The 26,264-nt window shown below is 40.5% G+C and overlaps 2 protein-coding genes across 2 annotated transcripts in view; both read right to left on the bottom strand.

Moving 5' to 3' along the window:
* Window positions 1–22,588, bottom strand: part of LOC110858207 (head-specific guanylate cyclase-like) — a 55,845-nt gene extending 33,257 nt beyond the window's left edge. Inside the window, exons 1-2 of the mRNA XM_022106890.2 lie at window positions 21,991–22,588; window positions 7,024–7,344 (exon numbers count right to left, since the gene is read on the bottom strand). Of these exons, the coding sequence (XP_021962582.1) occupies window positions 7,024–7,251 (228 nt within the window). The 5' untranslated portion in view covers window positions 7,252–7,344; window positions 21,991–22,588. The remainder of the gene's footprint in view (window positions 1–7,023; window positions 7,345–21,990) is intronic.
* Window positions 22,589–22,723: 135 nt separating this feature from the next.
* On the bottom strand, window positions 22,724–24,499 carry LOC110858017. Its single transcript, XM_022106649.2, has 4 exons — window positions 24,003–24,499; window positions 23,672–23,921; window positions 23,276–23,587; window positions 22,724–23,173 (listed from the first exon to the last, which is right to left on the bottom strand). Exons 1-4 carry the CDS (start codon window positions 24,389–24,391, stop codon window positions 22,973–22,975), a joined length of 1,152 nt encoding a protein of 383 aa, XP_021962341.1. The 5' UTR covers window positions 24,392–24,499; the 3' UTR covers window positions 22,724–22,972.
* Window positions 24,500–26,264: the final 1,765 nt, after the last annotated feature.

The following is a 26,264-nucleotide window of genomic DNA, read 5'->3' as shown; positions in this document are numbered from 1 at the left end:
ACCTTTTCTTCTTCCCAGCACTGGCTGCTTGGCTGAGTGGGTGGGTGGTGGTGGTGGCTTCATTTAAGTCTGTATCATGCTTATGTATTGGCAGAGGAGTACAAAAGCTAATTTATTATCCCGATTTGTATCAGAATTATGTATACTTGTACGATTGAACTTTTTCTTCTTTCAATTGATGGTGAAAGGTAAAAAAATTTAATATTTCCACTTTCCTCACGCCCTCTTTCTGTTCCATTCGTCTTGTAGCAGGGGAGGAAATGAAAGGACCAGTATTATTTTAATGCGGGAATAAATTGTGAATAAATTTTGGCACAAGTGGCACAAAGGCACTTTTCTTCTTCTTTCACTTTCTCCCCCTCAACGCACTTGACACTGAATTTCATTTTTCATGCAACACTAACTCCTTACGTAGGACGACGGGCATAGGTGAGCGAGGAGCACATAAATTGGAAAAAGCAGAGAACAAAAACTCTCCCCCACTGTAGGAAAGTTTCTTTTATTTTTTACAAAAAAGTGGTGTGAAATTTTAACCCGGCTAAATTTTTGAGACTTTATCACAAAAGAGAATTTACCTCTTCTCAAGTTTTCGTAGAAACTCGTAGTTTCATCTTCTCCCGAGAAGAAGGAATAGGATTCCACCACTTTTTTCCCATCGACACACTTATCCAAGATGTAACCCATCTTATCATCATTGAACATGTATGGCAGGCAAGCGGGCAGAGTGTGTGAACCGATCTAAATCCTGATCCAATACACCTCCGAGGAAGGACAGACACACTCTCACTTTTTTTCAAAGTTTGAACTATCAACCAACCAAGCAAAATAATGTTGCCTTTCTTTTTCTATCTCGTCCCTTTATCCGTCAGCTTTCCATCTCCTCTCTTTTCTACTTTGCGAATTTGAAGAAAGTTGACGAAAACGAGGACAAAGTTTATTGAAACACAATAAAACAAGAGGAGAGAGAGAGAGAAAGATGAGCGAGAGATAGGTTGGAAAGCCATCAAATTTCTTTTCGGATTTCCATCCTTTATCCGACCAAATAAAATACGGCTTATTTATTTGTTTTCTCCTCAAGAAAATTGTCTCAACAAATGCAAACCTGCTCCAGGGTTGGGGGGGACCGTTAACTAAAGTGAAGTGGACTTTGGGGAAGAGAGAAGGCAAGATAATATTCATTCCAGGCTGAATGAACGCTATTATGAATTCACTCACATAAATCCCAACTTGTACCAGGGCGAATGAGAACTCGTGTGTGAGATATTTACGTATGTGGCTCAATGACAAAGAGAGAGGAAAAAAAGTCTCATTTCTAAACTGCCCTCGGGACAATAGACTTTTTTGTGGAATTAATCCCCTCATTCTTTTCCTCGGCTTTTTTCTCATTCTTCACCTTTAGATTCTCTTTTCCCCTGGAAAGGAATACATTTGCAAAAAATATGCACTCCACTTTGGTTCGTTTTCGAAATGAAAATCGGAAATGCTCTATGAGTCATTAAATTTTGGGGTCATTTCCTCACACAATTCTGGATATATATTTGCCTTCTTAAAACAGGTTAAGTTAACATCAACATAAAAATCGGCTGTGTACATAGCTTTTACTCGTGTGTGTGTAGGTGGGAGCAAGCTACATAAATTTATACGTTCAAGCCAGCCAGAAAATCACACCCACTTAGTAAAAAATAAATCAAAGGGTGTCACGACTTTAATAAGCTTAATAAATGTCGTATAGTTGTAGCAAATTGTGGCTTAAACAGCACCCAATTATGCAATTATATTCTTTGCACGAAAGGTATCACACTTTTCTCCTCTGCAGACAAGCAGCCCGACCACGACTGAAACTGTGCAACGTAACCAAGTTGCGAGGAGGAGAAAGTTTTGCTACTCTTCGTGTCTTTTTTCTTCACAACTTTACGCTTTGGTTGGACACGAATCACTTTTCACTCTATACGTAAGTACACTATAAAAACTATTAATATTCCAAATGAACAAAGTTTCTCGGATTTTTTGCTCCTTAAACGCCACCAATTTTACACAAGAATTGAATTATTTAAAGAAAAATAATAATCTCATCAAAACTTTTCAACTTTTACTCACTAGTCAGAGAAGGGAAAAAATGTGGGTAAATCAACATGAACATGAAACTCTCTCCGCCTGGGTAGAAAAAAAATCGAAGCAATTTTAGAAAATGGGAAACAATTTCGGAAAAAAATCGGAGAAACCCACCTCCGTTTTTTGAGAGAGAAGACAAATTAACAAGAGTGGAACTTTAAACTTGTTCCATTCATCTGAGGTGTCATGTTGTTGGTTGTGTGTATTTTGTTACTTATCTTGCTGTATACTTCACCCTCAGCGTTGTGCCTTTCACCTCGTACACACTATTTCAACTGCTACCCACTTGACTGAATTTATTACGGGAGATCCATTTCATTCCCGTGTTGGGCATAGGAGCAGACAAGACGGGGAGAAAGTGGTGTAGTAGTAAAGTGCTTCTGCTGAGAACAAAACACATAATTTAAAAATACACGAAATGGGAAAAGTTGGCAGGTGAAGTGAATCCACTCAATCATTCTGGATGGCTCATTTTACGCACTACTTTCTCCTCCGATAAGGTTTCCTAAGATAAGACGGGTGGTTGCATGAGTGACACGACGGTATGAAAGTGGGAGCTGACATTGGAACAATTACGGGCGAAAATTACTCGAGAGACGGAAAAAAACAAGGAGATATGTCAGGTAGAATGTAACGCCCTGTCATATTTGCGAAGGGGGACACAATGTCACCCCTTTCTTAGTTTAAATAATCCTCAAAAGACCTTTTTTAATCCGTCATGTTTACACTAATTACCGCACAGCGCTACTTTTTTTACTGTCCAGTCAAACTCGTCACAAATATGGGATAGGATACAGAAACGAGAGTGACAACTTTTTTGGTGAGTCTACATGGGGAACATTATTTTTATAGTTAGTATGACATTATCTCGAGTATCTGGAAGTTCAGTCGCGGCACCCGTAACAGAGCAACTTCATCAAACATGCACGACTAAACGACTCCAAGAAGGAGATGATCCCACACATGGACACAAAAAAGGAGAAAAAAGAGGCAAAGAACTGTTCCAAATTGCAGTTTGTTTCTTGTCCAAAGAACATCCCAGGACAGACTAGATGATGGATGAGTCTCCCTTGCCAAAGTTTAATGTTCATTGTCATACTACAAAATTGTACAGCGTTGTCGTCCATCCACCGCAGAAGTTGGTTGCTTGGTCAAGTCGACCTTTTTCTTCCTCTCTCAAACTGGAGAAGACGATGAGGTTCAATTTTTTTGTCCGCCACCTTTCACATCAGAAAGCAGGAGCTAATCTAATGTGATATGTGCGGCGAAACTAACGCGCAGACACGACCACTACAGAAGCCTCGTCTTTTGGGAGTATCATTGCAAAAAGGCCACTGTCTACTAAAACCTAACTTGGCTGGAATTTTGCATTTAAAACTGGTGGACATGATAAGGGTGGACCCACGAGTAAAGTATACTCTTCTGCCGGAGCACAAAGTAATCTCTTTTTGATGGGATTTCTACCAAAGTTGTGTTATTTTTGAACGACTCACTATCCAACTTATTTTAGAGAGCTGCGATAATTTATCCGACAAGGAGACCATGACCAAGCGATGAAAAGGTGAATCTTGCTGGATGATGACTTTTAGTTTCAATAAGAATACTGCATCATTCTGGTGAAATAATGTTGCTTTCTCCTCGCAAACTTTCTTGTCCGATGCGACTCTCTCTCCGCCAACATCCATTTGTTGGAGATGACAACTCGTACTACTGGAAATGGGTAAAGAAGTCAAACTTACTAGAATTGCAAATGACCACTTGGCCAGATTTACTTTCACTCATTCTCCATTTGTTGTTAGTGTCTTCTTCCCACTTCTTACCCGGTCAGCATTTATACCAAGATGCGTCGTAAGTCTGCGACTTTTTGCTACATTTAGTACATCTGACAGGTTTATTTTACCGCGAATTTTTGCAAATTTGTGGAAAGTTTTTCTTGTTGTCAAATCTCCTCTAGTGACCTCAACCTTCCGTCTGATTCATTTCCGACGGAGGGGAACAAAACGAAGCGAAAAAGAGAAAGATAAAGTGATTGGGAAGAACCAAACAATGGGAATTGCATTGTTCTGCATGCCAACGTACCATTATGAGGACATCTCTACACACACGCAATTTACCATCATTCTCCCATCCACCACATACTTGGTCTCTCTAAACATCTATCTCTTATTCCATCTCCACCTCGCTTTCCTTCCTTCCTTCCTCATTACTCCAATAGTCACATTCCTTCTCTGCTTGTCTGTTGTAAATAGCTGCGTGCTCCTGGCAGGATGGCAGGCAGGCAGATCTATAGTCGCAGTGGTGGTGGAGGGATTTCGCGTGGCATTGGGCCAACATCATTGTTCATTATATCCGTACAATCCGGAACATAAGACCAGATCGACGACCATCTCTTGATATACTTTCACCCTAATTTCTGCCAAGAGATCATCCAACCACGGCCGTGCCAACGTTTCCATCACGGATCGAGAGAGTGAGACGCCCAACGTGGACATTCTTCCTGGGTTCACCCTCATCTACTTTCTTTACAAACAAACATGCAACCGATTTCGCCCAGTTTCCTGCAAAGATTTCCTTTCACTTTCACCAGATTCATTTCCAAGGGGCGTGGCTGTCAAGTAATTATCGCAAACAAACATTTCGTCACTTTCTACAGACCTTTCTACCGTTTCCTCGACAGAAGAAAGGAGACGTGCTCCCATACAATTGCGTGTTGGTAATAATCCTTCAATAGATATGCACCTATATTTTAATAGATATTCTTCCATCAGGAAGAAGGGGAGAAATAATCACGAAAAAGTGAGAGAGAAAGGTTCAGGAATTCTGGAACGACTTTTGCCCGGGTATTTGTCGATGTGTAATTTTATTGGAAATTCTTTTGCCCCTCTGAATCAATCATTTCTCCGTTTTTACAGATTCATGCACACGCTCGGGTAGAATTATGAAACCGCAGAATCTCTTCCCGACAAAAAAAATGTAGATCGGTATATCATTTACGAATCCATTTTTTATCTGGATGCATGTAACGAGAAATAAATACGGCGTGAGTGAAAGTTCAGGGAAGGAATACCTGGGAATAAGTAAGCGTATGTAGGTATGTATATGGATGTAGATGGTGCATAGCAGAGGCAAATTGATCTCGTATGATTTTGGCGTGGTAATAGAAGAATGTTTTTGGAAATTCCTTGCTCGGTTGGGTGGTTCAACTATCCGTTTCCCTTCCCTGCCTACGTACCTGACTGACTACGAACCCACCTTTACTACTTTCCCTTATTACCTTTGTACCTTGTCTGTCTTTGATATTTGAATAATGCCGAAAATAAATCTCACTCAGCACAAACACCCAAAAACCACGAACTCGATCCCTCTTTGATTTCACCTCCTCGGACATTCACATTTCGTGCATTGTGTGCTACAACGTACGAAGAATATACTACGTCGTCATCGTCGTCGTCGTCGTCCTCTCCCCAGTGGGGGCTCGATCCCTTTGCGTCGAGAAATTCTTCATACTCCTCCTTCATGCAATAAATCATGTCTCTTTCCAAACAAATTTCACTTTGGTTTGTCCTAATAATGGTTTTACACCGAGGGAAGAATCAACTCAGTTTCACCTGCTCGTGCTTCGTTAGCCTGTGGTCGGAGAGAGTTTTACAAAATTCCCCAATTTTACTTTCACGAGCTTCTTCTCTTTCTCTCTCTTTGTTTTATAACTACTTTACTTTTTCCTCTCTTGAAATGCACACAGCTTTATTTTTATCTGGAGGAAGGAGAAGGAAGTGCGGTTGGGTTCCATTTTTGGAGAGAGTCTAAGATCTGAATTTTTGTGGAGTGCCAAAATTATGGAGGAAGAGGAAAGTAGCAAGTTTAGTTATCCCAGTGTGATGGATGGGATTAGGACGGAATGGCAGCTTGCAGCACCTTTGTACCCCATATTTCTCCAAAAAGCAAAGTTTTCCAGAGATTTTTCCCTTCTTTATTAATTCCTTAAATCAACTCGACTCCTTTCAACCACTTCTTCATCTCTGCTGCTCCATTACCTTTTCGAGCAATTAAATCAGAATGAAGCCAGCAGCAGGCCGCAGCTCCATAATTCCGAGTGATAGCTTATCGTAGAAAACTCTTGTAGAGAATTGTGTAGGAATAGAGTGGCCCTTAATTTACTCACTTTTTGAGTTGTTGGATACTAAAATAGACAAGGTTTTCTTTTTCCTCTCCTTTGAAAAATTTACTTTACTCACCAAGTCCATAGCCAAAAAAACTTAACCATTTTCCAGAACGAAAAAGCAATTGTTCATTTTGATTTCCATTTAGATTTCTTCATGGTCAATTTCAAATTTCCATTTATTTTACTTTTATTTTTATCTAATTTGAATTTTATCAACATCCTTCCATCCATTTCTATTCTGCAATAAGGAAAAGCAGCAGCAGAACGCAGCCCAGCTCTGGTTTCATACGAAGATACGTTCCTATCCGTCATCCTGATCTTGTGATGCTCACACACAACCAAAATCTTAAACCTGCCGGAGAAGCAGCGTCTTGAGCAGAGTTTCGTGAACTGGAAGAAGATTTATTGATTTGCATCTTTCCAGCAGCAGCAGAAGTCACCAGGAACGAAAGGAGAGGACAAATGCAGGAGGACAAACATCCAAAATATATTTATTTGTACAGAGAGATAGAGAAAGTTGTGATGATGGGAGACATAAAGTCAATCCTGGTGTGACGGACATGGGGAGAAAGATTCCAGTTCGGATCAAATTCTGCCATGCAAGGACATGTTTGTTGTTCTTGTGGTTGAATGGATTGATGGATGGATTATGCATTGCATTCAATGGAGCCGAGTTTCGCAATAGCGAAATTCCACACATTCCAGCGTCAAAACATATCATAGATAAATGTAGGAATAATTGTACCAACCTGCGGGAGCAACAATGCCACGATGGCAGCACTGAGGGTGGACAAGTTGAGATCTTCCGATGACGGGATAAAGCTTCCTAACGTATTTCCACGAATAAGTTTTGGTTTTCCACTCCCAATGCTGTCCTGCCTGTCAGACCGGCACCCTTCCCCGGGGGATGGTTGCGGTGGGGACGTGGACGCTGACGAGGACGAGGCGAAAGAGGGGTTGGAAAATGGGCAGCTCATGTTTTCTTGTTTATTTACCAAGTAGCCTCGTTGCACTAGAACGTCTCAAAGGCCAGAAATCGTCATCATTCCTTCCTCTCAATCAAGATCAATCTGTAAAATAGAAAAGATTTAATCTTTTTACCTCGCAGATTTGAAAATTCGTCTTCTCCTTCGTTAAACCCGTAGATATTCTGCGCTTTGTACAAGTTTTCAAAAAATGCTAAATCTGCACTTTTCAAAGTTTCACTTTCATCACCTTTATCATTTCACTTGATCACATTTTTTGAGAATGCATTATCCTGATTAAATGAAATCATAAAATGATTTTCTACTCTTTCCCATCGTCATTTGACTGGTGAATTCGAAGTTTCCTGGATATTTACTCCTTGAGAAAAGAAGGCAGCCAGCGATGGAGGGAGAGATAGACTTGTAAATCAAATTGGGATCTTCCTCTCAAATTCGGTATGCACACATCCCCATTCAGCGACGAGGCCGCTGCCATGGTTCGTATTTCCAAAATTTGATCTACTTACTGAGATATTAAACTTTACATGAAAGCTATTTGGCCTGAAAGAAGCTTACATTCGTGCTTCTCTCGTCTTCTTCGTGTATATGTCACACAGAGTGAAATCTGGCAGGCAGGCAGGTAGATAGATATTCATTCATGGGCTCACAAGTTAAATACAAACATGGAGAAAGGAGGCAGAAGCACAATTGGAGATGTTTAAAGTGATGGTTAGTTTCCGTCGGGTATTTGTTGTTGGTTCTGTTGTTGGAGAAAAAATAAAGGTCACCACCATCACAACGGCACCAGGTAAAGAGGAAGGTAAGCAAGCATTGCTACTTATATATATCGACTCACTTTTTAGACTAATATTTAACCTGTGTGTTTACAAATACTTTGTGTTCGACCTCATTTATTCTTCCCCGACCGAAATAATCATAAGTTATTGGAAACCTTATTTATGTTTTAGAATGGAAACGTAATCCAGCTCGACAATGGGAGTGGAACCAGCGAAGGAAGGAGACTTACGTATGTGGGTACAGGACTGTAATTATTTTTGTTGTTATCACAAAATCTCACGAACCTCCCAACCGACTAGGCTTGTGTAGTTCTATATAGGGCTGCCTTCTAAAATGGACATATCCCCATTTTCTCGAAAGATTCAAATAGGTAAGTCGGGCGGATGGGAGAAGGAGTCGCCTCCAGCTACAAATCTCGGCATGAAAGAATGGTTCCCAGTTTTGACTTCCGTCTTTCACGTAACAATTCATAAAGTGAAGGAGGAAACCCATCGTAGAGACAGGAATTGCTTCCACTTCTCCAATTTTATAATGTGTATGCCATGGGTTTTTATAATATGTGCACGTCTTCATTTACTTGTACTTTGTGCATTTTAATAATATATTTTGCAATCAAATATTAGAATTTTCACGTCTTTGCGAAGAATACAAATAGTGACAATTTTGCAAAATATAAATTTCTCGTATAAATTTGTAGTATAATGTTTCTGGTTTACCCAGAACTTTAACAAGTCATGGATTTCCATAATTTTTTTGCCTTTCATTGCATTATGTAACTAGTTAACCTGTTGGTACATAAGCCTTGTTAGTAATTCAAGAGATTTGTCATTGTTACGAACCACGACCAAAATTTAATCTCACATTTATCCCTAAAAAAAACTTTCGCAAATTACAGACCTTTGTACTCTATAAAAATAGGAGAAGCCTCGCATTCTTCCCACAATGGAATAATGGACCAGGGCCAATTATTCCCTCAAAAAAATAAATAGGACAGCTGGACTAAACTTTTTCTCATCCGTCCATCCCAGGACAACTTTCTTACTCCCAAATTGAAGCAAATCTCTCAACAAAATGAAATAAAGTAAGGTAAAACCTTCGTATTCGCCCCGTGCGTTGCGGTGGAGAAAGTGCAAGTAAAAGTCAAGTCAACCCCGTAATAACAACCGAGGGACGGAAAAGAGGACGATTCTTATGCAAATATTTGTTACCTTTTCCTCTCTCCTTTCTATATATATCTTCAGCTCCCCTCCTCGCCTAGCGCTGTTTGCCTAACGTCCGTCCTTCGTCTTCCGAGGACCAGATATTAGTCCTGTGGATGCGGACTTTGATATATTTGTCCCACTAAGACGAGGCATTTCGGCGGAGCAAAATATTATGGGTTCAATTCGCACAAACCTCCTTGCGGATCCTCTCAAACTTCTCGACGTGCCGTGTTCCTAGGAAAACTTGCTCTATTTTTATCGTGAAGCTATCCATGTCTCTTCAACGAAGGTAGGAAAATATGGAGATATTTTCCCCCTTTTCAAAAAAGTAAATAAACTCGTGCCCGTCTAAAATTTTGAAGATTTACTTGCTCCAAGTGGGTCAAAATATATAATTGCGACAATACGAAAAAGAGACATTTTGTTTGTTGTCCTTTTTGAATTTTTGATTGTGACTCTCAATAAATAAAGCGAAAAGTTTTGATTTGAGTATACAAATTTCTTTCATCTCTGATGGAATTTGATTGCTACGTGTGTTCTTTTTGTTTGAAAATGTCACTTTGATTTTGAATTGGAGACGACGACGTAGTTAATGTTATTTCAGAGAGAGATGGAAGCGGCCATGGCAGATTTTTGAAAGAGAAATCAACGAGTATAAAGATGTGTGTGGAACATGGTTAAAATTGGATAATTGACAAATTCAGTTTTTGCCCCAGATTAGGTAAATATTTGAACGTAGAAATTTCGAGACTTGTCCCTTCATTTGGGTAGAAACCTTAATCCGTCTCCTCCAGACTTGACTATGCAATTAATTACGTCTGGTTTCTTCTTCTAACCGAGCAGAAAAACATGATTTTCCAACGAGTCAAGGTACGAGAAGATCGTGCAAAAGATAATTTGTTTAATTGTCGCCAAGGTGGAATCCTGAATATTTGAAAAAAGAAGGTGAAAATCCTCTCGTCTGATGAAATCTGGGTCGTCTTGGAGAAAGTGAGTCTCGACCCAACAGGTAGTAGTCCTGGCTGGTCGTAGTACTTTTTAGAAGGTTGTGACCATAGCAGACAGGAAAACGACGACATGACATTGCTTCACCTCACCTCTGGAGAAAGTGAGCAAGTCCACGAGGAGTAATTAAGCTAATTGAATACCGCACTACTAGTCTGGTCATGCTGGAAGTGTATCCAAGTCACACTTGCATACATAAAGGTGCGACGACTTTTAAGAAATCTAGGCCAGTGCCAAGGGCGACGTGACAGCGGAGCAGTAATCGTAATGCATTTCAATTGGTCTAAAGAAACGGGTTCCACCACCAACCACCCCGGACAAAAAGAAGTGCTTCGCCCACAGCTCCTCTGCAATTAGAGTGCAACTGATCCCTGCTTTTATTGCGTCTACAACTTACAAAAACTCGTTTCATGTAAACTTTTTTCATTCCTGGGTTAAAAAAAAGTGCAATACTTTTACTGCCGTTACTTTGCCATTTGATCAATTAAAGATTGATTGTGCACACTCATCCAGCCAGCCGTGACGGTTTGATTACTCTGATTATCCAACACGTCTTTCCACTTCCTCTCATACGTACATACGTAGTTTTGCCTGTTTCTTTCGGGTCGGGTTTCTTCCTGGGAAAATCTTACCTTTTCCACGGTATATAATTGTTTAGAGCTTTTACCTCCTTGTGTGTACGTATAAATGAGCCCGAACCAGCCAATTCTACTTACAACTCACTACTTATGTACTGCTAATCCGGTGGAGAACGTGTAACCAAACTACCAATTCAATAATAAGCTTTTCTTTTCTGAAAGGAAAGCAAGCTTTACTTTTCCTCCTTTACTTTTGCTCCTTTTCGCCATATGTTCCTCATTTTTTACTTAATTCCCTCCTCCTCCTCCACGGTAAAAATCAGTCAAGCCTCCTAAGCCAACCTAAAGCTCTCTGAGTCTCGATGTTTTGTGGGAAATTTATGTAACCAAGAAAACACAAATAGTTTGCTTCTCCAGCACCACTTAAAACTTGTATGGATTTCAACATCATCTCAAAATTGTTAATCCCACAGTAAACAGATTGTCATGTCGAGATCAACCATAAATTATATCTCCTTTCATCACGATGATGGTGAAGATAGCGCAATATTTGGCATGTCAACCACCTCCATGGATGAGTAGATTAAGTATAGCTAAGTGGTTAAGTAGTCGAGAGGATACAGACTCCAATTCAGTTATGAAATTGGAGAGGCAGGCGGATAAGTCAAGAAGGGAGAAAGTGAGACAAGGGGAAAAAGTTGATGTTTAGACAAGTGATGGATCACTGTTTAGATAACCCATTCGTCACATTTCATCCTGTTTACACGTCCATTTCCCTCCTCCCCTCCGCCGTTATGAAGATGAGAAAGTGTAATAAAATGGTGAGTATAAAACAGGTTCAACTAAAGAAGATATCTCTTTACGTAGCAATTAAATGCCTGCTACTCATGTACTTTTTCCTGACAAGTAAAAAGAGAGGTCACCTTCAGCACATTTCGCAACTTATGTTCATTTCGTTTAGTGAAATATTTCACAATCACTTTCGCAACTTTCAACTAACAAACAAAAAGTTAATTGACTCTTTGCAAAATGAGTAATTAAAGTGAGAGAGAGGCTGTTTGCGACACATTCATTTGCACAAGGAGATTAGAATTGCTGTGCAAATATGGAGAAATTCGTTTAATTTATTACGATGTGAACTTAATTTAGGTCGCTATTTTTACTTATGTGACATTTCACTTTGCCTGCCACGCAGACTGGATTATGCATATTCCTCAAGCTGGCAGGGTTTTCTCCAAATTTTCATAAAACATTGTCCAGCTCTTCTTTTTCGTGTACGCGAGAATCCAATCCGTATTATTCGGCAGTATTATTACTTGATGTATTTTATGTAAAGGAAAGATGACTGATTGATTAGTTTGCTTTTACTTCGTTTCTCCTCGTACTCAATTACATAGATTGATGTTTGTGTTTCCTTACTTCCTGCTGCACCAAGCTCTTTCAACCCGACCAAACAGAGAGGAAAACTGTTTACTTGTAATCTCCTTTGAAAGTGGGAGGAGGAAGAGGAACATAGAAAAAGAATGAGATATATTTTTCGATTTGTTTTTTTCCTGATCTTTCGCAAAATAAAAGAAAACGCGTATCCTTTCTGGGTGCACGTGTATCTGTATTTTCAAAGAATTGGTATTTACAAATGGGCAAAAATTAGGGGGAAAATTCCTCGAAATTCCGGTAAGTTTGTCTTCCACATTAGGTAACTTGATACTCGCCCACTCTGTTTTTTTTGTTAGTTACTCTAAATTGGACTGATAGTTACTCTCGATTTTTTCCACCAATTGGGAACAGTCGCTCAGATGAATGTTGAACCATAAATAATTTGTGCATAGTGTAGATTAAGTTCTCCTCTGAGAGAAGATGGGGATGGAAAAATATCTGTCTTACACACGATTCTTGTCCTACCACCGATGTGCAATCCGCCTGTTGTTCAGTTCACCTGGCCGGACAAGAGCAAAATATCCACCACGCGTCCCTCTCGGTTTCCTGATCCTGATTATTTTGCTTGGGAGCAATAAAACCAGAGACCAATAAGTTTTGGTCGACTAAAAAAGCCGATGATCATCTTCCAGGACGAGCAGAGCAACACGGCAATTGGATTTTAAGACACGAAGAAAATCATCTACTTATTGCTTTCGCCCAACATTGTTCCAATTTCGGCTGTCTATTGGGAGACATTTCTATTATTAGAGTAAAGTGATGAGCTTAACCTGATTGTGCGTCGTGGTGGGAGTGGGAGGGAAGTTTATAAAAATCCTGATGCAAACATTGTCCAAAGGAACGTATGTCTTTCAGCAGGATGGGAAATGTCATGCTATCTTCAGCTTAGGATTAGTTCTGGATACATAGATGAAGTCTATTTCTTGCTCGTACTGGCTGTGTCTGATATGGTCAAACCTGGTTGGTTTTTGGGCTGGGTTCGGTTGGGTCAGGGGAAGAAAGAGACCTTATTTCTTACCCGTGGAGAAAGCAGGAGCAGCAGAGCAAGATTGGAAAATTGGACGATATAGACCGAGAAGAGAAGAAGAAGCGAAGATGAATTTGCCCGGTGATTTAGAACCCTTTCTTCCCCACCATTTGTCTTCATTGAAGGGCTGTGTGTGAGGTAATAATATTTTGAACCGACGCAACTTACATGGAATTTATTCTCCCACCACGACCACATTTACCCGCAGTTGTACCACCACCACCAACCGATTCACCCAACCAACCCCGACGACCAAAATGCGAATATCATCATCATCATCGTCTTCGTCCTAACTCACATCCATCGTCCCGTTCTCTCCGTAAATATCTCATAAATGCAGAACACGACCACCGGGGACAAAACAAGAAATGATTAAATGTTTGCTTGCTCACTCACGAACAAAGATAAAATGGAAGAATGCATCTGCAGAGAGAGATGAATTTTAACCTTGCTCTACGTCAGCCCATAGGACTCACGCTACTAGTTTTATTGCTTTCTCTTCTCCAGCAACAACAGGAGGAGGAGGAGAAGAAAATTCCTCAATTTTTTGTGAAATTTATTTATTTGTTTTGAACCATATTTTTATTTTTTGTATATCATATCCTCCTCTCCTCCGTCGACTAGGCAAATCCGGTCCGTTTGCCTGGGTGGACGTGGACGCATTCTTTTTTGAAGAATATATAAGTCACAAGGAGCGAAAAATCATTTTTCATCCTTTTCCTGGATTAGTGTCGTCCTCCTTTAATTTCTGAGGAGGCTGGTGGGTCCTCTTTTTCCCACCAGCAGGAAGGTTGACAAAGGGTCTTCTTCCACATGAAAAAAGTACGCGGAGAGAGAGAGAGAGAGAAAGTTGGTGAGAGTGGGACTGGCTTAGACAAGGTATACACATGATGATGATGGGTGAAAGACCACTTTCACCTACACCATCACCACCTACACTACTACAACTTGAAGGGGAGAAGATAATTCATAAATTCATTCTGATTCCCCATCATCATCTATTAGTGTCAGGGGAGGCTTATCGCCTATACTTTCACCACAACCACCTTCCTCCTCCTCTCATCCTTCCTCATCAGGAGTTGTACCAAGAAAATCCACAGAATGCCCAACTTTTTGCTCATTCTCTCCACCTCTTCGGTGTCGACTTCTTACCACCGCGCAATAAAAATAAGGGTGACAACAACTTCAACTTTTACCAAAACACCTACGCCATCGATTATTGACTGATTGACGGATTGATTGATTTGCACTCTTGCCTCACCACGAGTACAACTGACTTGGTCGTGTGGACCAGAGAACAAGGAGAGGAGGGGGTCGTAAATTATAAATGATATGGGATTCGTTTTCCCATTGAAGAGATAAATGTCGACTATTAGTCGTCCTCTCTGGAGGATTTGAATGGTTTTTTCTCTCCTTCCCTCGTGGAAGATTGAATCACTCGCCAAAATGAGGACGACGTGGAGCAGGAGGGCAGAGGAATTGGCATTATGCCGTTATTTGCATAAAATATTAAGAGCTCATTCTTTACGGTAGGTTCTCCCATTGTCAAGAATTATGGCTGCGAGAAGAGTGAGGAGAAATGTCGATTCGACAGTAAATGTCACAGGGATTGACACGAAATAGATATAAAATGTGCAGGATTGGACCAAACTTTTGCAGGATTTTTTTCGCTATTATGTTTGCAACATGAAATAATTCCATATTGCGAATTGTACTTCATCCTACACAATTTCTTTGTTGAGGAGGAAGTGAAAGTCGTCAAGAGCTTTGTGAGTGCACCAAGTAATAAGCAAGCAATCAGCGACCGACTACACTGTTGACCTTCATATCAGTCGAACCTCCATCGTTGGTTCGTGAGGAGAGAAATTGGCTGGCGGCCCGTGAGTGAAATGGCCCCAAGCTCCATTCCATCGCGGAACAAGAGAAAGTCGACTCTCTCTCTTTTCCGTATTGCTCTTAAAATATTAACGAACAAGAAATAACATTCCGCCGACAGAACACGGACGACTTAAGTTTTCCAGACAAGCCGACTAAATTCCTCAACTTCCACTTCCTCCTCCATTGTCATTGCATAATTTTGAACTTGCCCAGAACTAAAATAAGACTTGTTTTACGCCCCATTTTCATTCATGCCGCTTCCTGTCTGTCTCGTCGGCAGTGTGATGATTTACTTCACCCTGTTTCCGACACCAGCCTCTGATTTTAGTTAAAGTTGAAGGATTGAAATTCCATCTAAAATTGAATCTGTTACCAAATAATGGATGGATTTCGAATAAAATTAGTACTATCTGTAGCTCTACGGAAGGCCATTGTTCACCACCTCCCACACATTCACACGTGCATGTATCTCTGCACTCCACTTCTACCACAATGATCTTATCGCATGTAGTTCCTGTCATTGTTCACTTGCTGGGAACAATGGGGTGGGAGGAACACACCGCTTCACCACCAGCTGCAGAGACCTGTCTCGTGTTATGATCGTCCAGTCCATGCCAACAAGAACAATGAGAACGAGAGAGAAAGCTGGTTTATCCGCAAGTGAATGCCCACCAGGTTTTGTGAGCTGAATGAATTGCCAGAGAACAGTGTTGTACTCGTACCGAAACCAATGAGTCGAACGGAAATGCATACCGTACATTCTTCCCAGCCAACTGTACATGCGTTTCCAATGTTCTCAGAATATTATTGTATTGCTGAGAATTATTTTAGGACTGGACAATGGCAGCTCTAGGTTAGCTTACCAACCAACCAACCACCCACCAAAAGTGGCAATCAGTCAGTGTCTCAGCCATTGCACGACCTTGTGTTTGGTATGTGAATGAATGTTCAATTGAAATTTCAACATGCAAGCCCAAACACCATGCTGACCCAGATATGGATTTAAGTACATTCGCTTGTAATAAGACTGGGCTACTAATTTGAACATTTTTCCTGTTGCGCCTGATTTTAGTTCTATACTTCTTGAAGAAATGCATACTTTTCTGGGTTAAATTTGCACGTGTTAATTTTTCGCGATAAATCGAGTAATTAAAATCTTATGGCAAGACTTTATTTCAGCCTTTGTCTCTAGTTTCTGTCTGTCATTAAGCGTCTGATTTTCCCCACACGTATCACTTTCACTTCCAACCGTGCACACACAAGTTGAATTCACAAAAGGAATCACAATACATACATATCACCATCCACCGACCACTAATCCTGCCCCAAACCAGGCCGAGAACAACAACTAATACTAATAGGACGATGAGATTAGTATAAACTCTGAAATGAAATGTGTGTATCAGGTAACGAGAATGAAACGACATAAACTCTGAACTATTATGTGGACACGTTTATGTCCTCGTTTGCAGGAGCTCACACACACACTTAAACCAGGTCTGTTATTTTCACCTCGGTTTTGGTTCCCTGGTACACTGTGTTCTTTCTTTATGTCCTAATCCACCCATTATATCGGGCTGAATGGGAAGCAAACCGAGAGTAAGCCAAACCATCACGCCATTTCCCTGCTTCATTATTATTGCGGATCATTACATATTGTTGTTGTTGTCACTCTGACTGTTTCATAAGTCAAACAATGCGAATCCACCTCTACGATTACTTTACAATGGTAAATACACATGTACTTTGTTGGTTTGCCCGTTATCCTCTATTCAGCCCGGATTTATTTTACTTTGAGATATTGAATAAGCTTTGGTTAGCCTTGCTTTGAGCTACATTATAGGATTAAAAAATAAGCTGGGAGTAATGACTGGGAGGAAATGAAAATGTATCAGCGTGACAAAAGTACGGTTTGGTGGTCTGGTGATTTGGTAAGATTATCTTTACAAATTTTGAAAATTCATGCATGTATCATATTCATTCATTAAATTAAATCATTAAATTTTGAGTTTCATCTTTTCTTTTGTGAGCTAAATACCATTTTCTACGATGATTTATTTATTGTGAGAACTGCGTCGTAAATAAATCTGATTTCAGGAGAGATAATTTTACACTCACTCCTTTAAAGGAAGGAAAAGGAAGCCAAATGAACGTCTGAATCTGACAGGCTAAATTTGCTCTCCTCTGTTATGTAAACGGACTAAATATACTTGGTAAATTCTTCGCTTGGCGTTAGGGACACGAATAAAATTTCAATTTGGCTGCTGCTGTTCTCCTTAAAGGGAAAATTACGCCTTTAATTGGTGTGTAATTTAATTTCAGTTGATTATCAGTTAGTCGGTTAGATTTAGGAGATCTATTTTCCACCAAGAATATCTTTCCCTCGGTGTGTAAGGGGTTAAATTTAACAACAAGTGAAAGCATGGTGGTTCCATTTTGGAGCCTATTTTTGGGCCGAATTTATATTCCGAGGCTGACCCAGCAGCAGATTGCGAGGAGGACGGAAGGTGGATCAAAGGCTGTGAAGTGGAACGTGCTGCGTTTCTTTCTTCCCTCGCCCCTCGTGCTTTCTTCTCCACATTCCCAAATCTTTTCACCAAAGTGAACTATAAAATTGCCTCCATGCTTTCACTCTCTCTGTTCATTTCGGTCAAGTGGAAAGATTTGAGGAGATAAAATTGAGTCGTAAAGAGTTTCCTTGTAAATATTCAGAGTAAATTGTGAAATTAATTGGAGGGCGTCGACTTTTCAGGGCTTTTTGTGATCCATCTTTCTCAGAGGGAGTGAGGTGCAAAGGTTGCATCTCTCTCTTTGTATTGTGTCTCACTTTTTGGAGAGTGGACATCATTAAAGAAAAGGCACGAACGTGAAAAAGCTGAATTTAATAATAAAAAAAACTTGACTAAAAGTGGAAACTTTCTTTTCCCCGTGTCACGTGGGGGAGCAAATTCTAATTATGGAAACCTTGTACATACGTTTATGCTAATTTAATCAGGCAACTCAAATGTGGGTGTATTTAGTGTATGCAAAAGGTGTACAAATCTCAGATTTCGTGGGACAAGAAGATTTCAAAAGTTATGTCACCATTCGTTCGTCTGGGGATGAATAGTCGTTGTCGAAAGTCAAATAAATTGGGTTTGAGCATACTTTATAGTTTACAGTTTGCTCAGAAATTGCAGCGCTGCAGACTCAATTATGTTGTAATGACTTTACACAGGCGGATTCAATCATTGGATTTTTGAAGATTGAAACCTATTCATTAACTTCTTAGTGGGAAATTGCTTCGTAACAATTGAGCAATTAATTAGATTGAATGGAAAGTTTGTTAATTTCCTGGGACACTTATGTAATCATTGCTTGTACAGAATCGCCATCTGCTTCATCGCACTGAAATATAATGGAGAAAGTTTTACGTGTACTGGGTTAATTTGTAAGTATGAGGGCAATTTTGCTCCAGGTTGAAATTATGCTGAAATGGAATGTGTTTTGGTTTAATAATTAGCGAGATAACGACGAAATAATAATAACAAAGTGAGAAACAATACGGCCAATAATAGTTAAGTCAGTCGGTGAAAGTGGTGGATTTTGTCGTGCTTGTAAAGGGTTTCTTAATGCGATGTAAATTTGGTTGCAGCAGCAGCAACAACTCTTCGTCTCTTCTCAGCCCAAGTTTAAAGTAGGGCAGGCTTTACAGAAAAGGTTCGTGTTTTGGGCTTTGGATGGATTGATGCGTGTGTATTCTTATTTCTTCTTTCTACATTTTCTCTGTCACCCTCATTTCTCTTGATTTTCTCCCTTTCTCTCAGGCGGAACTGAAAGTGCACTCACTGCCACCGCCGCCTCTGCTCATGAATGAATGGGGTGTAAATTATTGGGAAGGAAGGAGAAAGTGACAGAGACAGAGAAAGGTCTCCGCCGAGTGGTGGGTGGAGAAATGTGGCCGTATCGTCATCTCACACTGCTTTTCCTCTCCCTCAACCTTCTCCAGTGAACCACTAACACAAATATTAGTTATTTTTTGGCACGCACGCCACTCGATTCAATCCAATCCGTCCAATTGAGAAATAATACATCTCCAATTCCAATAAGGTATTGATTTTATGCGGCTTTTTTCCTATCAGAGTGAAAGTTATCGATGGGAGAAGAAAATAAATATCGACGGCCTAATTATTTTGAGGCGCAGGGACATAATTTTATTAAAGAGCAATGAAACCAGGCAGGGGGCCACCCACGACATTTGTACGTAAGGAGGAAGATGAAGGGCATGCGATACGTACGTATGTACAGCTGGTCCATTCCATTGTCATTTCTTTAGAGGCATGCTTCTTGTCGTTTGCTTTCTCCATTTTCTTCTGTTGTTCCCTCGTGCTCGTCATCCTAGTCTTTCTAAACCCTTTCTTTCTGAGGACAAACCAAGCCGTGGTTGGGGCAACTTACCAACACAAACTTTCCGAGATGGAAGGAAGGAAAGTTGGCCTTTCTGGTTTGAGCTTGACTCTCTCTCTGCTCGTAAAGTTTTTATGAATTCTCTGCTTCCCTTCTAATCATGGAAATCTTGGCTAATTTCATTTATTAATCCCTTCATCCTCCCATCACATTAATGTGATGGCTAAATATATATATCTAGACAATTTCTCCCAAGGAAGGAGCAGCTGTCGTCCATCATTCTGATCTCGGTGCCTCCTTCTTCTACTACGCTGGCAGCTTTTCTTCTACTACGTATTCCTGTCATCACATTGTCTTATTTTTCCGCGTGAAATTATAAGGTTTTTTTTCATCCGATTTACACATTAAAATTTCATGGGAACAAGTTTGTCTATATTTTTGGCTGGATGGCACCTTTGAGATTTGCCGGAGAGAAAGTATGTCGACGTTTGGTGGAATTTCTTTGTTCACGGTTTCCTCTCTCTCTCCTTCGTTTCTCTAACTTCCACTCTAATTTTCGTCGTCGCCCACGATACGAGGACGACACCACCGAAAGTGGTGCGTGCAGCGTGATGTGTTGCGTATGTACATGTATGCCTGTCTTGTTAGGAGAGAAAATAATGCAGAATTTATTCCAACGACTTCTCCAGGTGGACATGAATTAAAAAATAAATTATTGATGAATTCTCTCTTCTGCCCCTTATATTTCTTTCCTCTCACTCCCACTTTTCCTCTCTGGATGGAAATACAAGACAAATTTCCCCCAGCATGGAGCCTGTTTCCTGGAAAGTTTTTAAGAAAAGTTGACCCAGTCCTTCATCTCCTCGAGATACGTGGATGGATACAACTTGAAACTTAGTAGTCGCTCTCGACCATCCATCCATCCATCCTCGGTCCCATTCCGCTCGTCCATCTATAAAAGTTTGCAAATTATTGTGCAAACGGGAGAAGAGTGAGGTCCAGGGAGGAAGGGTGGATGTAGAAATTTTTGTTTTATGGGCTCAAAACTTTTCAGAATTGCTCCGCTGGGATGGAGATTATCTTACGAGTCTTCTCCTCCGTAGGAGTACGCGTACGTGATGGGGAACCATCAACAAGAATTTTTTATCACATGCGTCCCATTTTGTGAGAGAAACATTACACATCACAAAGTTTTCTGGCAGCAAATTAAGATGAAATCGCGAAAGCAACAGATTAAAATTGTTTCCCGGAATGAGAATATCATCATGAGATCTTATCCTGTGCATATTCCGCTACAAAATTAAGTAAGATGAAACAAAAAAAAATTCTGGAAATAGTTAAGCCGTGAAGAAGAGTAAACTTTGTGTAAGCTCTCGTATCCACTTCTTCATCATTCTATTCTGCGTACTACTTTCATTCATGAATTTATTTATTTGCTTATTATTCGCAACGAGAACGAGCAGATGGGGTAACAAGGAGAAAAAAGAGAGAAAGAAAAGGCAGAATTATCTAGTGTTGTGTCACATTACGTAAGTTAGACTTGGTTGCCCAACAGGCCGACATACATTTTTTTAAGAGAGAGAGAGCTACTTACTTATCTAAAATACGAGCGAGATTCTTGATTCTGGAGGAGTAAGCACATCGCATCGTGAACACGAACCAAGTTCACGTCGTGTCTCCTACATACTCGGTTTCTCGTGATAAAGAAAAGTAGGCGGATGAGGGGTAGGAGAAAGTCATTCATATTTAAAACCTACAAGTGCACCCGCAGTGCAGGCAATAATACGTGTGTATTATGCATGTAGAGGAATCTAGTAATTTATTTCCTCGTCCTGATCCTCCCCCATTTTTCAAAGATTCGCGAGGAAAATATTTGGAATATTGTATTCTTTTTGGGCAAAAACGAAATGTCATTTGCTCCTGTGTAGGTGGATACAGCGAAGACAAATGAAGTGAACGGTTGTTTAAGGAGTTTTGGTTGAGCGAGAAATGTTATCCACTTCCCGATCGAAAAGACTTTAGGAATAAGTGCAACATTATTAATGGACTTTTATGAATCCTCCAAGGCAGCGAGAGGAGGAAGAAGGAGAGGAAAACGCAAAACTGGATGGATGGATATGTAGAGGACTTAATATTAAGTTAAATATTAAGAGAGATGACTGACTGAATTTTTATGGAGGATGAGCTTATGGTGAGAGAAGGAGCAAATAATCTCATCATTCTCGTCTCCCTCTCTGCTACTTATATACTCACCAACCTGCTCTTCTTGCTACATTTTATCGCGTCTTCTTCAGGATAAGAAGACTTGATTATTGAAGAGAGAAAATAGTATTTTAAGTAGGCAGAAGATTGCCCCTTCTTTTCAGTGGAGGCACAAAGTGGCTTAGGTTTGCGCAGGATGAGACTAAAAGTTATGAAGAATGCGAATTTTTTGACTTACTTGCGTGTTCCTTCAGTGAGTGAAGGTTAGTTGATGCTCCTTCTTTTTTATTCAGGAAGAAGAGTATTTTATTATTTTGAGATTAGTTCGTAATGGGTTCGAATTAAGTCTGTTAATTTGTGTGCGTAATGATTACTTTTCTGCAGAATAGAATCCCACAAGAGGCAAGAATACTTTTTGTAGTGTGGGTTTGAATGTTTCTTTTTGCAAATTTTTTCCCTGGTTTTAAACTATGTATCAACTCTGCTCGAAATAATTTCACAATAACCAATTTGTACAAGTCGATATTTATTTAGGGCCAAGTTACTTTTTCGCAAGTTTTGTTGGCATGTCGTGCAGAAAGAAGAAGCCGGTACGTTCTCCTCCTCCTTTTCCCACCGTTGCTGAAAGTGAGTGAGTGAGTGAGTGAGAGAGAGAGAAAGTTTTTGTCGGGTAGGATAGAATACCCGGGTAATAGGACCAGTGGTGGTGTAGGCTTGTGTGCTCTGCTTTAGTTGGACTGGTTGAGATCGACTGACACCAAGACCATGGTGCAGCGCCTTTTATCCCGGCCTTTGCACGAGAGTAAAGTGAAGAATTTTTACCAGAAGCCAACCCAACCTCGCGTACATGCAGCAGCTAGTTGCACATACACGTACGAACGAACGCTACACCGTTCTGGTGTTAATCTCAATGCCGATGTGCCAGCGGTGGTATGGTCTCTTGTGCAAATTAAGTGCATCGTACTCCTCTATTAAACGGCTACCACAGAAGTAGTTAATTTAATTAATTGCATTTGTGCATTCTTCGAGTGTATGAAGAGGAGGAAACATTCCATGTGTGGATATCTCAAGTACAGTTTCCACTATTACTTATCCGTCTTTTGTACATTTGGTGGTTGGTTTGCTTTGGCATCATTGAAGGGATTGATAACTTAGTAAAATACTATTTAACGAGGAGGAGGAGGAGGATAAATCTTTAACAATTATCGGGATGTCATTCCTCATCCGAGGGTGGCTGATTTGATGGCCGTCGTCAAAGCGGCCGTTCCAACGTTCATGACTGCACCCATCGCCATTTTTCCTCCATATTTCATCCCAGTTCCGATCAGGGAGCCGCCCACGGTCTTTCGAACGGATCCCATCGCCGTGTGTGCTGCGTCGATACCTTTACCAATCGTGGTAAAGATCCGCCAACCTTCCGGCTGAGAGAAATTGAGACCATTTATTAGATTGAAAAAATATGAGGGGAAAAATTTGAAAAAAATTGCTGCTGCAAAAATTAATAAACTGTGTGTTCTAGTCACCCTTTCCTCCTCCTCGGTGTCAGTCTCTTTGTTATTTCTCCCGTCGCTGCTACTCCTTTCGGCCTCCTCTTCAACAAAGGGATTCATGCTTTTGGCCCGGTGAACGAGATCCTTAACTCTGGTCCAGTAAAAGTCACGCAATCTCCCTGCTCCGCCGAGAAGTGAGTTTCCACCTTCGTAATGATGATGCCTTCCTTTGTGATCGTCGTCGTCATCAACGATGTGCAGATTTTCAAACTCTTCTGCGTCCACGTGATACGTTGGGTTGTGCTGGATATTGTAGGGGAACGTTTTATGATTCCCCTTTTTGAGCTAAGGAAGAGTTGATTGAAAAATGTGGAGAACTTTGTTTCGTTTGATGACCATACACGTATGCAAATAATTAATGTTAGATACCTGTTCTTTCACATCAATCTGCTTCTTGTACCAGGCGTTCCAACTTTTCCAGAACTTTGCTTGGTCCTCCTTGTCGGGGTGAGGAGAGGATGAGACGGACTTATACTTTTTGTGGCGTTGGTGGTGGTCCGGCCATTTCCAGCCGGCCTCTTCACGACTCATTTCCTCCTCTTCGTCCCTATAATCGCGCATATTGTGGGCCCGAGGTCGTCGACGGTTTTGATCTCTGCCACCACCACCACCATTATACCTTAAAAATAGAAAATGAATGGGCCCAAGTGATTGATGAACTCGGAACAAGTATTGATTTTAAAAGAACACACACACGCACCGATTATGACGTCTATTCTGCCTCCGACCCGACTTATTTGGTCGATTGGAATTCCTTCTCATTTTCCCCGGTGACCAGTACGAGTCCCTTTGCCGACTTGGTCTCCGATGTTCCCGAGAAATTTCTCGGTCATGACTTTGTGGAATGCGGTGCCACACGTTGCGATTAGCACTGCCCCGCTTGTCGAAAGGGGGTCCGTGTTTCCTAGGGTCGAACTTTACTCCCCACCTGTTCTGCCCGCGTGGGTCGGGATACGGAGGTCCGGGCATGAAGGGAAGGTCCAACTGGGCAGTGGTGGGGTTCCCTCCAAATATTAGACAAATTAGTGCCGCCGACGCCACGGCAAGGATCACACCGATGGCGTCGGAATGTTTCTTTTTTAACTCCATGAGATGACCACTCTCACTAAAAATATATAACTACAAACTACAAACTATACCTCACTCGTCGTCGACACACACCACCACCACAGCAGCCAACTGCAAACTATGAGGTTGAGCATGGGATGCAATTTCATTTATTAATTTGCAAAAGAGAGAGAGTTAGTTACGGCATAAATAAGTGGCATCATAATGGTGAAAAACGCGTGCAAATAAATAGCCCCAATGGACATGGAGGGAATGAATGGTAGCTTTATTATTACGTGTACAATTTGTTTTACTTGGTTAGTAGGAGCAAAGAACTGCATCGTGCCAAGTTATGTACTACGTTACTCTGCATTTTTTCCCCCATTCATGCATTGGTGTACATATTGCGAATAAGCCAGCAGCAGCGTAAAGATAAGTTATTATATGACGACTTGCATTTATTTATTGTACGACTTGCACCCACCCAACAACATCAGAATCAGAATCAAACAGCACGCATTCAGACGACGAGGAATGATCATAATCATCTCGCCTCTTATTCTACACACACGAAGAAATCAATCACGGAAGGAAATAAACCAGTTTTATTCATCTTTTTCATCCAAGTTTTCTTTGTACTTCAAATTGACTTGACATTCGACTTGAATTGATAATAATAAGTGCTGTAATGTAATAATAAATTGGTAAAATTCTCGTTTTATGATTATAAAGAAATTCTGTCGTCTCAATTTCCCTAAACTCCTACACCGTGCAATATTGGATGGATGTTTTTCACCATTTTCGAAAAATAAGGGACTATTAATCAGATAAATGCATTTATCCATATCGCAATAATAATCCCTCTTACTTATTTTAATTGATTGACCTGTGTGCCTAGTAATTTGATGAGGGTGAGAGAAATAATATATTATTATTGACTCTGGGTGGTACATATGATCGTCGTCGTCGTCGTAACTTCCTTCCGGTTTCCACCCTTCCTTTCTTTCCCACAGACGAAGCAGCATCACCAAATCCTGAGCGTATTAATATGACATTTTTCCTACTTAAAGTGATTGATGAACGACTAATGCGAGATGATACGCACCACAGGAAAAAAATGGCATTTTAATTAATTGTGGCAAACATACGAACGAATCCCATCAAGTAATTGGTTCATGCATTATCTATGGATAAGTCTTGGACGAAGTGGATTAAGCAATCTTTTTTTCTTTTTCTCTGCCAGATGTTGTAAAAGTACGAATAATTTCAAATGAAGGAGAAGTAGTTAATAATTATTTCTTGTCTTGTGAATTCTAATTTTTTAATAATTATACTGCAACCTGGTGACGATAGACCAACTCAACAATTCCATTACCACTTTCTTTATGTGATTGCTGCTCGAGCACAGATGCAAACGAGTCGAATTATGATTTTCATGTTTACCAAATTTTATTTGGTGTTTAACTTGTTGGTAGATTTCTATAGAAAATGTGGCGTCTCTCTCTTATTAATCTTGGCTAGATTTGAGTCGTAACATGTGCGCCACGACGTCCACTGCAACTATTTTCTTGGTGGCTGTTCTGTGGTGGTGGTGGCGATAGGTATTTTATCAACTTGACTTCTGACTGACTGAAGAGATGAGATGTGCATGCATTTCCGGTTTCCCTCTTACCGCACCGCATCAGCTACACTACTTACTTCGCACTAAATGGACACACAGTTTGCTAACGAGTTACCACTTTTTTGCCTCTTTTTTTAGTATTGTTGTTGTGGTGTTTGCTGCTGCATTGCGTGGTTTGGTTTGGTCAGACGATGATGATGATGGCCTCATCGTCTTCCCAAGTAATAAGTGAAACTCTACGGAAATGCAATTTCATAATAATTTGATATGCAAGTTGGAATAAAGTGGTTGGAT

This window comes from Folsomia candida, unplaced genomic scaffold, assembly GCF_002217175.1.
Source record: "Folsomia candida strain VU population unplaced genomic scaffold, ASM221717v1 Fcan01_Sc020, whole genome shotgun sequence".
Lineage (NCBI taxonomy): Eukaryota > Metazoa > Arthropoda > Collembola > Entomobryomorpha > Isotomidae > Folsomia > Folsomia candida.
The sequence above is the reverse complement of the archived record's forward strand: the minus strand, read 5'-3'. Positions and strand labels throughout refer to the sequence as shown.

What these genes read in the sequence shown, in the direction of transcription:
- LOC110858017 (XM_022106649.2), bottom strand. Translation starts at nt 24,391, where the DNA reads ATGGAGTTAAAAAAGAAACATTCCGACGCCATCGGTGTGATCCTTGCC. An exon ending in AGATTGATGTGAAAGAACAG is followed by an intron (nt 23,588 to 23,671) that starts GTATCTAACATT and finishes ACTCTTCCTTAG; the next exon opens with CTCAAAAAGGGGAATCATAA. An exon ending in ACACCGAGGAGGAGGAAAGG is followed by an intron (nt 23,174 to 23,275) that starts GTGACTAGAACA and finishes AATTTCTCTCAG; the next exon opens with CCGGAAGGTTGGCGGATCTT.